Genomic DNA, 14,370 nt, shown 5'->3' on the forward strand with positions numbered 1-14,370 from the left:
AGGCTGTAGCACTTTGCTACAGAAGGATGTGCTAGCTTGCTACAGGACGGTGGTATGAGACCAAGCTAGGCTCTACAGTAGGACTGTAGTAAGAGAAGAGAGCTAGCTTTGCTGTAGAACTGTGGTGGAAAAGTGCTAGCTTGGTTGTGCTAGCTTGAACACCAGCTTGACTGTAGGACTGTGAAAGGAGGAGATAGCTAGCTTGGCTGTAGGACAGTGGCATGAGTGCTAGCTAGGCTGTAGCACTGTGTTAGGAGAGAGTGCTAGCTTGACTATGCTAGCTTGAACGCTAGATTTTCTGCAGGTCTGTGGGACGAGTGCTGGCTTGGCTGTAGGACTGTGGTATGAGCGCTAGCAGTTTGGCAGCTCCTGGTACAAAATATGGTAGGCTACAGGGAATACACCGAGACTTCACACACCGGCTCCTGGGTGTAAAAGACCCTCTGACAGTCACACTCACACTTCCATATTGGCACTGGTTGATTCACAAGCCAATGCACAAGATCACGTGATGACATCCTGTGTGTGTGAACCCCATAACCCCCCCCCCCCATCCCATCCCCTCCCTCCCCCTAGCTGGGAAGGGGGAGCAGAAAGACAATTTACTGTGATTTAAGTGGTCTGCTGTAGCCTGGCAACAGGTTCTGTAGAACATTCTAGAGCAGCAGAAGAAGGACAGAGTCTGCCACGGGCCAGACTCTGTGGCTACTCTCTGCTTCTCCTCGCTGTTCACAGACCTTATTTAAGGGTTGTCTTGATTAGAAATCGATGTGAGGCGTACTGTAGGAGCCTGCCATCATCCTGTAAGTGCTTTGCGTGTTTTAAAGCTCAAATCTGCTTGGTTTTAAGTTTCATAGCTGTGCTGTCATATATGGTTGTCCTGTACAAATGTTCACATGAGGGATTTTTATATAAAACATTAAATAAACATATCATTGAATGTGGACAGTTTGATGATAACAAGAATTTTCAGCAGGTGCAGTTGGACTCGAACCAGAAGGGTTTAGTGAGAAGAACCAAAGTACCTTAGCCTGTAGCTGCTTGTTTCTTTTCTGTCGCTACGTCTTTACTCTGACATGTTGGTGAGGCGACCGTGGAAGCTGGATGTGGAGCCAGTGGAGCTGCAAATGGAGGGTGTGTGTGTGTGTGCCTTGTCTCAGGGAAGTGATAGCCCTGCGCAGCAGCCCAGCGTCTCCCCCCCAGGAGGGAGAGTGTGTGTGTGTGTGTGTGTGTGTGTGTGTGTGTGTGTGTGTGGAGGGGGCCCAGGCACAGCGCGGGGAGGTCAACGAGTGCACACCATTACCCACAATTCCCCTGTGCAGACCGGATTTAAATATGCAGGGCTGTTCCTTTAAGACAGTGAAACAGGAGTGTACTGAATGCACTCGGAGAGACAGAGAGGCAGCCAAGATGGAGAGAGGGATGCAGAGGGAGAGAAGGAGGGAAAGAGACAGAAAGAGGAAGAGACAGAGGGAGGGAGGGAGGGAGGCAGAGAAAGAGGGAAAGAGGAAGGCAGAGAGAAAGAAAAAGGGAGAGAGAGGGAAACAGGGAGGGCAGCAGAGAGGGGGAGGTAGAGAGAGGAAAAAAGGAAGAGGGAGAGAGACTATAGTGTGTGTGAGTGGGGGGGGGGGCTTGTTGCTTCCCTGCCCCCCGCTACAAAGCTGTTAAGTTGCCATTATTCATGTCGTAATATTATGGGTGTCGGTTTGCTCACTGCGCTGCTTAGAGAGAAAAGGAGTCTTGTTGCTAGGAGAGAAGAGTTGCAGCCTGCTCTCATTGGCTGCTAGGAAGCTAGGAAGGCCCAATGAGAGCCCTCCTCTCGTGACAGTGGAGCAGACTGCACAGGAACCTGATTAATATGTCAGACATGTTTTATGGGTTAACGTGAATCACAGAGTAGATGTATTGAAAGACCATGGTGGGGACTGAGTATGTGGGAGTGTCTGAGTGTAGCTATAAGCATGTACATGCTTGTACAGTCGAAAGACTCTTCTCGTTCTTACTGGCATAGGTCTGGCCATGTGCTAGCAGGAGTATGAGGATTTAGTTACATACTCTCTCTCTCTCTTTATCTCTCTCTCTCTCACACACACACACACACACACACACACACACACACACACACACACACACATACTAACTCAAGAATATAGGCCACACACATACACGCACACATTGATACAGACACACAACCATACATACACTAACGTGCAGACATACACACTCAGCCACAGACACTCATAATCACTCACACACACACACATGCATCTGGTCGACTAAATGGAGCCCTCACAGGAGACATGAGCCCAGTCATGAGGATACAGTGAACAAACATACACAGACGTAAAAATGTGAGAATTAGACGGTCATGTGTTTCTGGCTAATTTAGTTCATTTTTTGTCTAAACTTCAGCGGGCCCAGAGGGAGTAGAGGGAAGAGAAGCTGTACTAGTCAGTCATCTCATTTGGTAGCGTTATAGTTTCTATCAACGCTCTGGGTTCTTCTAGTTTGTCATGGTGCACAGGTTGACCTTGACCAAAGTCGGTCCCAGCAAGTCAGGTGGGTCTGTCCATGCCTGTAATAGCTGCATCAAATTTAGGATTTAATTTGTTTTCCCTACAGCTCAGTTAAGAGACCATACATATATATAGCTTGATTGCTGAAGAAATACTACAATATCTGTTTTACAAATGTGTGTGTGTCTTTGCAGTCTATGTTCAGCCAAGGTAGGAAAGCCCTTCGAAAACTCTGAAAGCCTCCGACTCCATTCAGTATCTCAGCTTCTCCCTGCAAGTTTCACCGGCAATAAAAGATTCGGTAACCGTTAATAGCTAGATTTAGAGCTTTCATTCTTAAGTGGTTGAGCTGTGAAGCTTAAACTGGCTATGAGAAACTACGAAAGAAAGCATTCAATCCATTCTCCCTCTCTTTTGTTCTCTCCTCTGTGTACTTGTGCTTCCGTTCTGTGGCGGGGTGCGTTTGATGTGGCTATGCAGCAGCAGTGGGGGGCAGCCAGGGCAGGTGTTTGGTGGGGATTTGCAGGGCACATACACACCAAATTCACTCACACGCCAAATTCAGACACACACAGACACAGACACTCTCTCACACACACATGCACACATGCACCCACACCCTATTCACACTAAATTCACACCATATTCACACATAATGAAAGTGAAATGGCCTCACAGCTGCAGAAAAGACCCAGCTTCTTCTCAGTAAGGTGTAAAGTACTGGACCATAATCACACCGTTCTCCACTCATTCATGTCCTCCTTCACTGTTATGTATATTTTAACCACATTCTTAGATTTTTGAGGGAATTATCTGAACCACTACTTCAACATCAAAGTAATCTACAGTACGCCAGCCAAGGAACAGATTCCCCAGGGTTTAATCCCACCTCCTTTATGTGATTACTTACAGTCTATTTCTCTACGTTTTTTTGTGTCTTCTATTTTAGTCGCCAACTGATCTCCTCCAACAGGTTCAGGACTTCTCCACCACCTTTCCAGCCCTGTTATCTGCCCCTATCCTGACCTCTAGTGGCAGATGAAGAAATTACAGCCTGGCTTCCCTGAGTTTTCTTTTTTCCAATTCTTACTTTCAAAAATAGGACAAAGGAACAAATAATGTATCTGTCTCCCTGTCTTCCCGTCTCCCTGCATCTGTCTGAGCCTGGAGGACTGTAGGGCACCCAATGCTCTCTGACTAATCTCTTCACTCTGTGGTGATGTCTGTCTGCAGCCTCGAGCCTGAAGACTATGCTAATGGATGAGGCCTCAAAATAACCAAAGTGCAACAGAAGGGCATCAGACACTGTGGGTGAAACAGACAGGCTCTCTCTGTCGTCCTTTTTCTGTCTCACTTCCCCCCCCCCCCTCAAACAAACACACACTTGCACACACACACTACAAACACACACATTCACACACACACTACAAACACACACATTCACACACAGCCATTACACACATGCACACCCGCAGGTTTGTGTGCCGAGATATTCCAGGTGGAGAATAAAAGCGGGCCTGTTGGCAGGAAACAGGATCTCTGGGATCCAAGGCGATGAGTGAAGGGCTCTGAAGGCCTCTCTCTGAGAGCACGACTCCTGAGGTGTTTGATGTAGGGGATTATGGGTAATCTGAGAGGGTTAGTTTGTCAGAGAGATCCTTGCAGTACCACACACACACAGTGTGGTTCACACACAACCTATGAATTCATAGTTTGCATGTATGCCTCACACATTTATAGTACATTTGTGTTTTATCCTCTGAGATTACCCATGGTTGGAACCGACATTATAGAAATTGAGTGCACAGCTGCTGTGGTATGCTCAATATAATACTCTAAGTCACTCGTGGATTTTTTTTTAAAGTCTCACAAAACAAAGAGCAGATCCTTTTCTGTCTTTAAGTAAAACGTAATCAAATTACAAAACTTTTATTTGAAACATCTGAGAATTGCATTTCATGTGGGGGGTGGCGCCCCCCAGTGGTCCTGTACTGCCACTTCTGAAACAGTAGAGACAAGCTATAATAGTAAAATGTGGTTAAAGATACACCAGTATTCAAGTTATTGTAAAGCTGTTTCATCATAAAGAGCTTGTCCTGTCACTTGATATGTGTGGTGACGAAGTTCAAAGTGTTTTTTCAAGAGAGATCAAATCATTTTCTTATAAAAGTTATAAAAAAGATCAGGATATCAAACTTTATAATAAATCTATGAAATAACTTGGTATAAAGAAATCATTGCTAACAGTTTGTAGATAATAACAAGTGGTTGACTTGTGTTCATAGAAAAAAAGGTTAAAATACTGGAAAAATATGCAGTATTTCAAGGCACAGAGGAAGAAATACAAAAAACGTAAACAAAAGTACAATACATACCAAATTAAGAGGCCATATTTTAGTACATCGCATGATATAGAGCTTGATTATGTAATATACATTCATGTTAGTCAGGCATTACATCTGATTACAGATTGGATTCCAACATTCATACTACAATGAATTGCAACCATGTAAACACATTAGCAAACGTTAAAAAATAAACAGTAACTGTTTGGTTACATAATACTTGAACCGGAGCCTCTGTTCTTCACAGTATAAGTATGAGTACAGACCTCCAACACAAGAACATCTGTTCCCACATCCTTAGAGTTTGGAAAGGGTGTTGACACTGAGCGTTCAGGGTTATGGGGCAAGGTTGAAGATGCTGTAAAGCAAATTCCATGATTTGCTTCTTTACATTATATACGTGTGAAATGAGTTCCTGAAAGCATGTTCAAAGTGCGAAAACTTTGTCGCACTGAAATGTGGAGTTAGACCGTTGAACAGTTTCAGGTTTTGTATAGGCGTGGCAAAAACCCAACCTATCTTCGTCACCGCGACCTATCTATCAGATCACAGGCGGTTGCATTCTGTTACTCAGCTGGTACGATGCAAAGACAAAGTAATTAACTCATGAAACACTCAGAGCCTGCAGGTAGGTCTGTTCTGATATCTGCAATTGATTTAGCTAGTGTTGCTGTTGTTGCTAAATTCAATAAATTAGAGTAGGCGGAGCTTCAGCTCCTTCAGGCGACACGCCCCCCCAGTCTCAAGCAGAGAAGACTGCTGATTTTCTCATGATTTCAAAGCCTAATTTAACATACTTGTCTGTGTTTTTTTTTCATTCAAATTTGGACGGGTAGTTAACAACACATTCTTCTGTGGTGTGATTAACTTAAAACCCATTTTCAAGTCCGCTTTACAGCATCTTTAAGGTGTTGGGACCTGGGGTGGAGGGTTAGGGTTAGAGGGTTGGGAGTCAGGAGTAGCGTTAAGATGTTTGGACTTGGTGTGTAGGTTTAGGGTTAGGGGTCAGAGGTTAGGGTGTTGGCACTGGTGGTCTGGTGTTATGCAGATTCAAACAGCTGCATTGAAGGTCCCGTGGAATCCGTAAGGAATATTCACAGGTACCGCGGCCCTCCCCAACTCCTCAAAGGTCTTTGCATCCAAAACCAGGAGGAACGTTGCCTTGTCCTGGAGGGACGAGAATAACTTTATTATATTATATTAAACCCTGTCGACACTGGAACCAGCAATGAAAATGAACCAGTTTTCCTCTCTTCCGTGGGAATGAGACTGTAACCTGTGTTAATGAGCTGATGTTCTGTTCTGAGTTCAGCTGATCTAGATTGTTTACATTCTTCACATTCTGTTATATCACTACCGTACAGCCTGCATTTTCTGACTTGGCCAGCTGCTGTTTTTCAGTCAAGCCCAGGCCAGCCCAGGCCAGCTGGTCTTTACCTCTGAAGGAGTGAGGACCACAGAGAGGATGACACCATCATCCTCATCCACAGCATCAGGGGACGGGACAAACACCGGCTCTGACGGGAAGAAGCCCTTCTGGTACCACACCTGAGGACACACACACACACAAACACACACACCACACACGCAAAACACACGTGCACACAGACACACACTGCTGCTGATATCCTACACTGACATGAGGATGTCATTCACTGTAGCCAGTTCACCAAAACACGTGTTGACTATATTTAACACTTCTTAACACCCTCGATGGCTTAATGTGTGTGTGTGTGTGTTAGCTGGCCCACCTTCAAGGTCTTGTCCTCCAGGTGCATCTTGAGGAGGGAGTCCCCCACTAGATGTCTGAAGCCACAGCCGTAGAAGAAGCGGTAAGGCCGGGTGTTACACCTGCTGTAGTTGATCTGAGGAAACTCCAGACCGCCGTACTCACACAGGTCGTTGCCATGGAGATCCTCGTGTTGGCAGAAAACCTGATGTGTGTGTGTGTGGGGGGGGGGGGGGAGGGGTGAACAACCGCTTGTTGTAAAAAATAAAAAAAAACTGCTTTACCACCTTAGCCCTTTAGTGTTCGGATTACAGCGTTTTCTGGATAACTACGATCAACAGTCTGTTCAAGTCTGGAGGACTCTCCAGGACAACTCTCTGGACAAAACCCTTCTAAATGTAAATCTATATTTACATTTAGTCATTTAGCAGACGCTCTTATCCAGAGCAACTAACAGTAAGTACAGGGACATTCCCCCCGAGGCAAGTAGGGTGAAGTGCCTTGCCCAAGGATAAAACATCATTTTTGCATGGCCTGGGATCAAACCGGCAACCTTCTGATTAATAGCCCGATTCCCTAACCGCTCAGCCATCTGACCACCCCTATGTGGCTGATCCGTGAAGTTAGGAGATGAATGAATAACTTCTCGTTGTTACCAGTGTTTCATGGGATGTTATAAGTGACCTTTAGCATACGGATCATAGCCTTTTCCAAATAACTCTAAACTAGCAATCTACAGTATGTTAAACTCTAACCAACTGAAGTCAATATGGCTCAGGGCTGTAGACAAACTGAACTTTGTACAACATGCAGCTCCTGTGTTTGAATTGTGAAGAGCTGGGATTGGTTCAGCTCTGGTTTCAAACCCAGTGTGTTGATCATCACAGAAGAGACCAGCATCTCCAACACCTTTTTTTGTTTCTCTTTGTTGTCGTTTTTCTCCTGTTTTGTTCATTTGTTTTCGTCTTTTTTTGTAGAGTGAAAAGGCTTTACAATTTGCCAGAAAAAAGTATATTTAAAATGCTCAAGCGCACGTCAGGGATACCTTGTCTTTGCTGATTTTCACGGCTGTGGCCAGGCTGGAGGGCCGGGTGTTGAGATTCTCGTCTGACGGCGTGTCAGCGCTCACATTGAGAGGCAAGACGAACCTCCGGGGAAACACCTTGTTCATGTTGTTGTAAACCTGAAGAACACACGGGACATCACCCTCGCCTCAGTCCTCACACTCAGGATTTAAGTTGTGTTAAAGCATTTATATTTAGGTATGTGTGTGAGGGATTACATATGTAGGTCTGTGTTTGTGTGTTTGTGTGTGTGTGTGTGTTCGGACCTGGTCCAAGGCCTCCCCTGACTGGCGCAGGTTCTGGATCAGGTAGTTGTTGATGGCCTCCCCGCTGTCAGAGCTGCACATGTCCAGCACCAAGAAGCCGTCCTCCTCGAAGGCGTTGATCTGGTGGAAGGTGGACAGGGGCTTGGTGTGGTACTTCACTGAGTTCACCTGGGGGGAGATGTGGGAGATGTGGGAGATGACAGGTGTGTGTGTGTGTGGGGGGGGGGGGGGTAAACAAGGCAGGTGTTAGGAGGGCTGTCGGTGCGGATCTGTGGGCATCTGTGACGTCGTGTGACAGGTGTCATGGGGTCATGTGACAGGTGTCATGGGGTCTCTCGTCAGTCTTCCTCCCTCGCTCGCCCACTAGGCTCCTCCCTCGCTCGCCCACTCTAGGCTCCTCTGACTCACCCGCGCAGCGACAACCCTTCCCAAACACCTCTCAGCCAGCTACGCCATCACAAATCTGGCAATTTACATTTTGACATTTGACATTTTTGTCATTTAGCAGAAGCTCTTATCCAGAGCGACTTACAGTAAGTCAATTAAGTAATTAAGCAATTAAGTAAATTCAATGGTGTGGGTGGGCGGTGTTTACACTGAGGAGTGAGCTGAACCAAATCAACTCGGCTACAACTGCCTGTTAAAAGGGTCTAAGGGAGGGAGTCAGGTGTCTAAAAGGGAGTCAGGTGGCTGAGCGGTGAGGGAATCGGGCTAGTAATCCGAAGGTTGTTCCCGGTCATGCCAACTGACGTTGTGTCCTTGGGCAAGGCACTTCACCCTACTTGCCTCGGGGGAATGTCCCTGTACTTACTGTAAGTCGCTCTGGATAAGAGCGTCTGCTAAATGACTAAATGTAAATGTAAATGTCTACACAAACAACATTAGACCTTATTCATTAGCTCACTACCAGGCTGGTGGACGTCTCACCTTGCCCGTGTGCTTGTCCACCAGGTGGAAGACAGTCTCCTGCTCGGGGTCCCAGTAGATGCCCTCGCTCAGAGCCTTGCCCCTCAGCTTGCAGGTGACGATCTTCAGCAGGTCCATCTTGATGGGCTGCTCGATGAACACCACGTGGTTCTGGGACATGGCTGAGGGAGGAAGGAGAGAGGTTCAGTCACGCATGGGTACGCACCCCAGGGCCGCCCTGCTGGGGGCGGGGACAGTGTGGGACATTTACATTTAGTCATTTAGCAGACGCTCTTATCCAGAGCGACTTAAGTAAGTACAGGGACATTCCCCCCGAGGCAAGTAGGGTGAAGTGCCTTGCCCAAGGACACAACGTCATTTGGCGCCGCCGGGAATCGAACTGGCAACCTTCTGATTACTAGCCCGATTCCCTAACCGCTCAGCCACCTGACCCCTGATTTACATTGTATTCATTTAGCTATACCCATCTTACAAACTACACCAGAAAATCAAGGATCAGAAGTGTGTAGTTGAACAGCATTTAGCTGGTCAGAGTCCAGGACTGGTCTGTAACGACAGTGAGATGGCTGGCTTACCGAAGCTGTGATAGTAGGAAGGATGGGATTTGTTTGCTGGGACTATGGAGCACAACACTTTCGCCCCATGGAGGGTGTCCTGGGAGTCGTTCTTGGCCGGCGGGACGGAGATGATGTTGTACAGGGCGCCTGGAAACACATAAACACCTGTCAAACGCGGCCCGCACTGTGTCTACCATGTTTACGTCCTACTTCACATCCTCCACAGACAACCACGGCGTATTTGTACATTTCCATGGCGATTTAAGTTCCGTGTTTGTGTTTCTCTCGAGGAGCGTGCGTATGCTTTTTTTTCCGGGGGTCGTCGTGGCAACAGCGCGAGAGCTCAGGCCAGATTGTGAGGTCACCAAAGAACCCCCTCTAAGCGGCCAAGTCTCGACTCTGACTCCAGCGAGACAGCGATGTGCAACGACAGGGCGTCTCCGGTTTTAACTGAGCCATAATAACTCTCAGGAGGATCGGTCTGACCTTTGGCTCCATAGGAGTTCCCCATGTTGTACACGGTGCCGTCGGGGTCATAGTGGGGGTGGGCCGTAGCCCCGTTCACTGCTATGAACTTGCTCCAGTCCACCTGGAGAGAATGGGAAGACGTTACTACACAGCTATGACATGTTCCCATGTAGCTTCTTATGACATAGTTCTAACATGTTACCACATAGCAATAAATTGCATTTCAAATAATATTAGTAATATTTGTGTCTACCTTTTCCACGGACTCTAAACTGTCAGGGTCCACTCTGTGCATGAAGTTGGTCTCGGTGCTGACATAGTAGTCTCCCTTGTATTTGACAAAGCTCACGCTTGCATTATCCGTAGGCTCTACACAAGACAAGTTAACATTTAACATCAAAGTTAACTTTTCCATTTTACAAGTGTGTGTAATTACTTTTTTTACTTTCTGCTTGCACACATGGTGGAAAGTCAAGTCTGCTGTAGCAACTCCCTGATTCGTCCCATGTGAACACACAACCACGTTACACAACCCTGGAGCGGGGCCATCCCCTCCACCCTCATGCCTCTGGAGCTGGGCCATCCCCTCCACCCTCCTGTCTCTGGAGCGGGGCCATCCCCTCCACCCTCCTGTCTCTGGAGCGAGGCCATCCCCTCCACCCTCCTGTCTCTGGAGCGAGGCCATCCCCTCCACCCTCATGCCTCTGACGCTCCTCATCCTACGTTACTGAGCTCAGTTTATGGATGTTTGAAATATGAATTCCCCTGACACATTCCTTGGCCTCTTCCCTTTTTCTTCGTTTCCACTTGAATGTAAGAGCTGAAACCACGGAAACGAGAGTGGTTCCTCATTTGAAACATTTTATTTTCTATTTCTTTCACTGATGTGCTGACAAAAAGTTTTTCCACTTTTGAAAATAATCGCATTTTGAAATTTGCACTGGTAAATAGTTTTTTTAACACTTAAACTTAATAGCTTAACTGATGGAATCCGCAAATAACCTCATAACATCTGAGAGAACAGATATTCTTCTGTTTCTGCTCAGTATATAGGTCATACTATTACTATTGTAGCTCCATTACAAATGGATTATGTGCTGTATTAGTACATGGATATATGTATCTATTTTATCTATTTGCGACTTCAATTTGTTCTATTTCCTCTCCACATGGGATGTTATGAAATGTGGTAAATACCACCGTAGCACTAGTGTAAGACTGCATGTACAGCACAGACACATCCACCTTATCCATATGCACAATGTGGGACTTTGTGCTTCTAAGTTAAGAAAGGCAAAAAAACATCAAAGAGGAGAAACAAGGATTTAAAAGCTGGCCTTATACATGAGTCCCCTCACATCATCTACTCAACCCTACCCAACACTCCCCCCTACTCCCCCCTGCCCTCTCCCTACCCAACACTCCCCCCTACTCCCCCCTGCCCTCTCCCTACCAAACACTCCCCCCTACTCCCCCCTGCCCTCTCCCTACCCAACACTCCCCCCTGTACTCCCCCTGCCCTCTCCCTACCCAACACTCCCCCCTGTACTCCCCCCTGCCCTCTCCCTACCCAACACTCCCCCCTGTACTCCCCCTGCCCTCTCCCTACCCAACACTCCCCCCTACTCCCCCCTGCCCTCTCCCTACCCAACACTCCCCCCTCTACTCCCCCTGCCCTCTCCCTACCCAACACTCCCCCCTCTACTCCCCCTGCCCTCTCCCTACCCAACACTCCCCCCTCTACTCCCCCTGCCCTCTCCCTACCCAACACTCCCCCCTGTACTCCCCCCTGCCCTCTCCCTACCCAACACTCCCCCCTGTACTCCCCCTGCCCTCTCCCTACCCAACACTCCCCCCTGTACTCCCCCTGCCCTCTCCCTACCCAACACTCCCCCCTCTACTCCCCCTGCCCTCTCCCTACCCAACACTCCCCCCTGTACTCCCCCTGCCCTCTCCCTACCCAACACTCCCCCCTCTACTCCCCCCTGCCCTCTCCCTACCCAACACACCCCCCTGTACTCCCCCTGCCCTCTCCCTACCCAACACTCCCCCCTCTACTCCCCCTGCCCTCTCCCTACCCAACACTCCCCCCTCTAGACTCCCCCCTGCCCTCTCCCTACCCAACACTCCCCCCTCTACTCCCCCCTGCCCTCTCCCTACCCAACACTCCCCCCTGTACTCCCCCTGCCCTCTCCCTACCCAACACTCCCCCCTCTACTCCCCCTGCCCTCTCCCTACCCAACACTCCCCCCTCTAGACTCCCCCCTGCCCTCTCCCTACCCAACACTCCCCCCTCTACTCCCCCCTTCCCTCTCCCTACCCAACACTCCCCCCTCTAGACTCCCCCCTGCCCTCTCCCTACCCAACACTCCCCCCTCTACTCCCCCCTGCCCTCTCCCTACCCAACACTCCCCCCTCTACTCCCCCCTGCCCTCTCCCTACCCAACACTCCCCCCTCTACTCCCCCCTGCCCTCTCCCTACCCAACACTCCCCCCTGTACTCCCCCTGCCCTCTCCCTACCCAACACTCCCCCCTGTACTCCCCCTGCCCTCTCCCTACCCAACACTCCCCCCTGTACTCCCCCTGCCCTCTCCCTACCCAACACTCCCCCCTTTACTCCCCCCTGCCCTCTCCCTACCCAACACTCCCCCCTCTACTCCCCCCTGCCCTCTCCCTACCCAACACTCCCCCCTGTACTCCCCCCTGCCCTCTCCCTACCCAACACTCCCCCCTCTAGACTCCCCCCTGCCCTCTCCCTACCCAACACTCCCCCCTCTAGACTCCCCCCTGCCCTCTACCTACCCAACACTCCCCCCTCTAGACTCCCCCCTGCCCTCTACCTACCCAACACTCACCCCTACTCAACCCTGCCCTCACCCACATAGTAACTCACGGATCATTTCGAAGCGAGAGAGGAAACGTTGAAAGAAGTTTTTGCAAGGGTCCGGCAAGGCCAGGGTTCCGAACTCGGACACGACAATGCGATCCTTCTCACTGTTCTTCTTATAGACGTCACTCTGCAGGAAACGGCTTTTGTAGGTCACCTGACCGTCCTGGATCTTAAACTGGTGCAGCATAGCCATCCCATCAAACCAGTGGTTGAAGCTGTGGAAGGCAAACCATAACAGGGATATCAACACTGAATATCTAACACCTTTTCCCTGTTTTTCCAAATTTCACTTTGCTCTCAAAGGTATCATTTTGTGTCATTTAACGTTTCTTTTTTTTTCAATGGTTGATATTTATTTTGAAAAGACTCCCTTTCTCACTTTGACAACACATTTATTGTTTTTTTTGTTGTTGTTGTTTTTTTTATAGTATTTTTTTACCAAAATGGGCATAAAAGAAGAGTCGACTCACTTTTGGTTTCCGAACTCAAACTTCCCAGGTCCGTTTCTAAGCAGGCTGCCGGAGATCCAGGAGGGGATGTTGCCCCGCACCTCCGTAGCTATGGGCTCGAGCGTCTCCTCCACGGAGCGGACTAGGGGGGCGATGGACTCCAGCCCCCTCAGCTCCGGACAGGCGGGCTCCTCATGCTTGGCACCACCGGAGGGCTCGGTGTCTTCAGTAGGACGCGACGTGCGATAGACATTTACGTTACGGTGTATTCACTTACAACACGCTTTTGTCCAAAGCAACATTGTAGGTAACAGACCAACTGTATTGTAGCACAACAGACAACCGTTTGCAGGTTGCATAAACTACCATTTAACAACAACTGCTATATAGGTTACACTTCATTACGGTTTAATGGTGCAAGTTATTTCACCAAACTTCTACTATCACGGGATACTGCTGTTAACCCTCGGTACAGCACAGGGTTAATCTACGTACGCGGTGTTTACAAGGCGTTACCTCAAGGGATCGGTTTACTATCCTAAAAGCCATCGGCTCGATCAGTGCAATTGCGGTGACAGCTACGTTTCCAAGTATATATTTTTCTGAAATGTGAATCCTAAATAAGCCTTAATCGCCTAGTCTATTTCAAAAGTTAATCTTCTGACATGGTCAATGTTACAGTATGCTACGTCAAGAAACGAAGATATTAAAACGAATATTTTCTGACAGTGAATGTTGGTGTAGCCTACGCAGACGCGTGTTATTATTGTTGATATGTGTAGGCTATATAATAGTCATAGTATCAACGCTTCGTGCGGGACTTTCTATGTTGCATTTGCAACGCATGTTTTTTTGTTCCATATTGCATACATTAGGCTACATAGGCTTAACGTGTTTTAGCTACAGCAGATCGAGATGGAGATGATCGTAACAATAGTATAAGTAGTTGTACAAAACCTATGAAAAAAATAAACTACGTACCTGAAATTTCATCTTTCACAGGTGACATGACTGACCAAAGATTTCTACAGGCTAGAAGATAGAGGAAGTTGCCGTCTCACACTGGTGGGATGTTTATATAGTCTATACTGCTCGTTACGTCATGAACTTGAAACACGATACAGATTGAACAGCACATTTTCAAGTAGCCTACAGAAT

The 14,370-nt window shown here is 48.0% G+C and overlaps 1 protein-coding gene across 2 annotated transcripts; it reads right to left on the reverse strand.

Moving 5' to 3' along the window:
- Positions 1 to 5,051: 5,051 nt before the first annotated feature.
- LOC134039614 (carotenoid-cleaving dioxygenase, mitochondrial-like) lies at positions 5,052 to 14,370 on the reverse strand. 2 transcript variants are annotated; one of them, XR_009932803.1, is made up of 13 exons: positions 14,194 to 14,370; positions 13,234 to 13,435; positions 12,767 to 12,978; positions 10,126 to 10,241; positions 9,891 to 9,993; positions 9,423 to 9,551; positions 8,848 to 9,008; positions 7,921 to 8,088; positions 7,636 to 7,773; positions 6,613 to 6,795; positions 6,299 to 6,409; positions 5,841 to 6,028; positions 5,052 to 5,779 (listed from the first exon to the last, which is right to left on the reverse strand). XR_009932803.1 is itself a non-coding variant. In XM_062485586.1 (12 exons), exons 1-12 carry the CDS (start codon positions 14,219 to 14,221, stop codon positions 5,912 to 5,914), a joined length of 1,668 nt encoding a protein of 555 aa, XP_062341570.1. In that variant the 5' UTR covers positions 14,222 to 14,370; the 3' UTR covers positions 5,052 to 5,911. The 2 variants fall into 2 exon arrangements, 1 of the variants encoding a protein (XP_062341570.1); XM_062485586.1 differs by having other exon boundaries at positions 5,052 to 6,028.

Source organism: Osmerus eperlanus, chromosome 19 (assembly GCF_963692335.1).
Source record: "Osmerus eperlanus chromosome 19, fOsmEpe2.1, whole genome shotgun sequence".
Classification (NCBI taxonomy): domain Eukaryota; kingdom Metazoa; phylum Chordata; class Actinopteri; order Osmeriformes; family Osmeridae; genus Osmerus; species Osmerus eperlanus.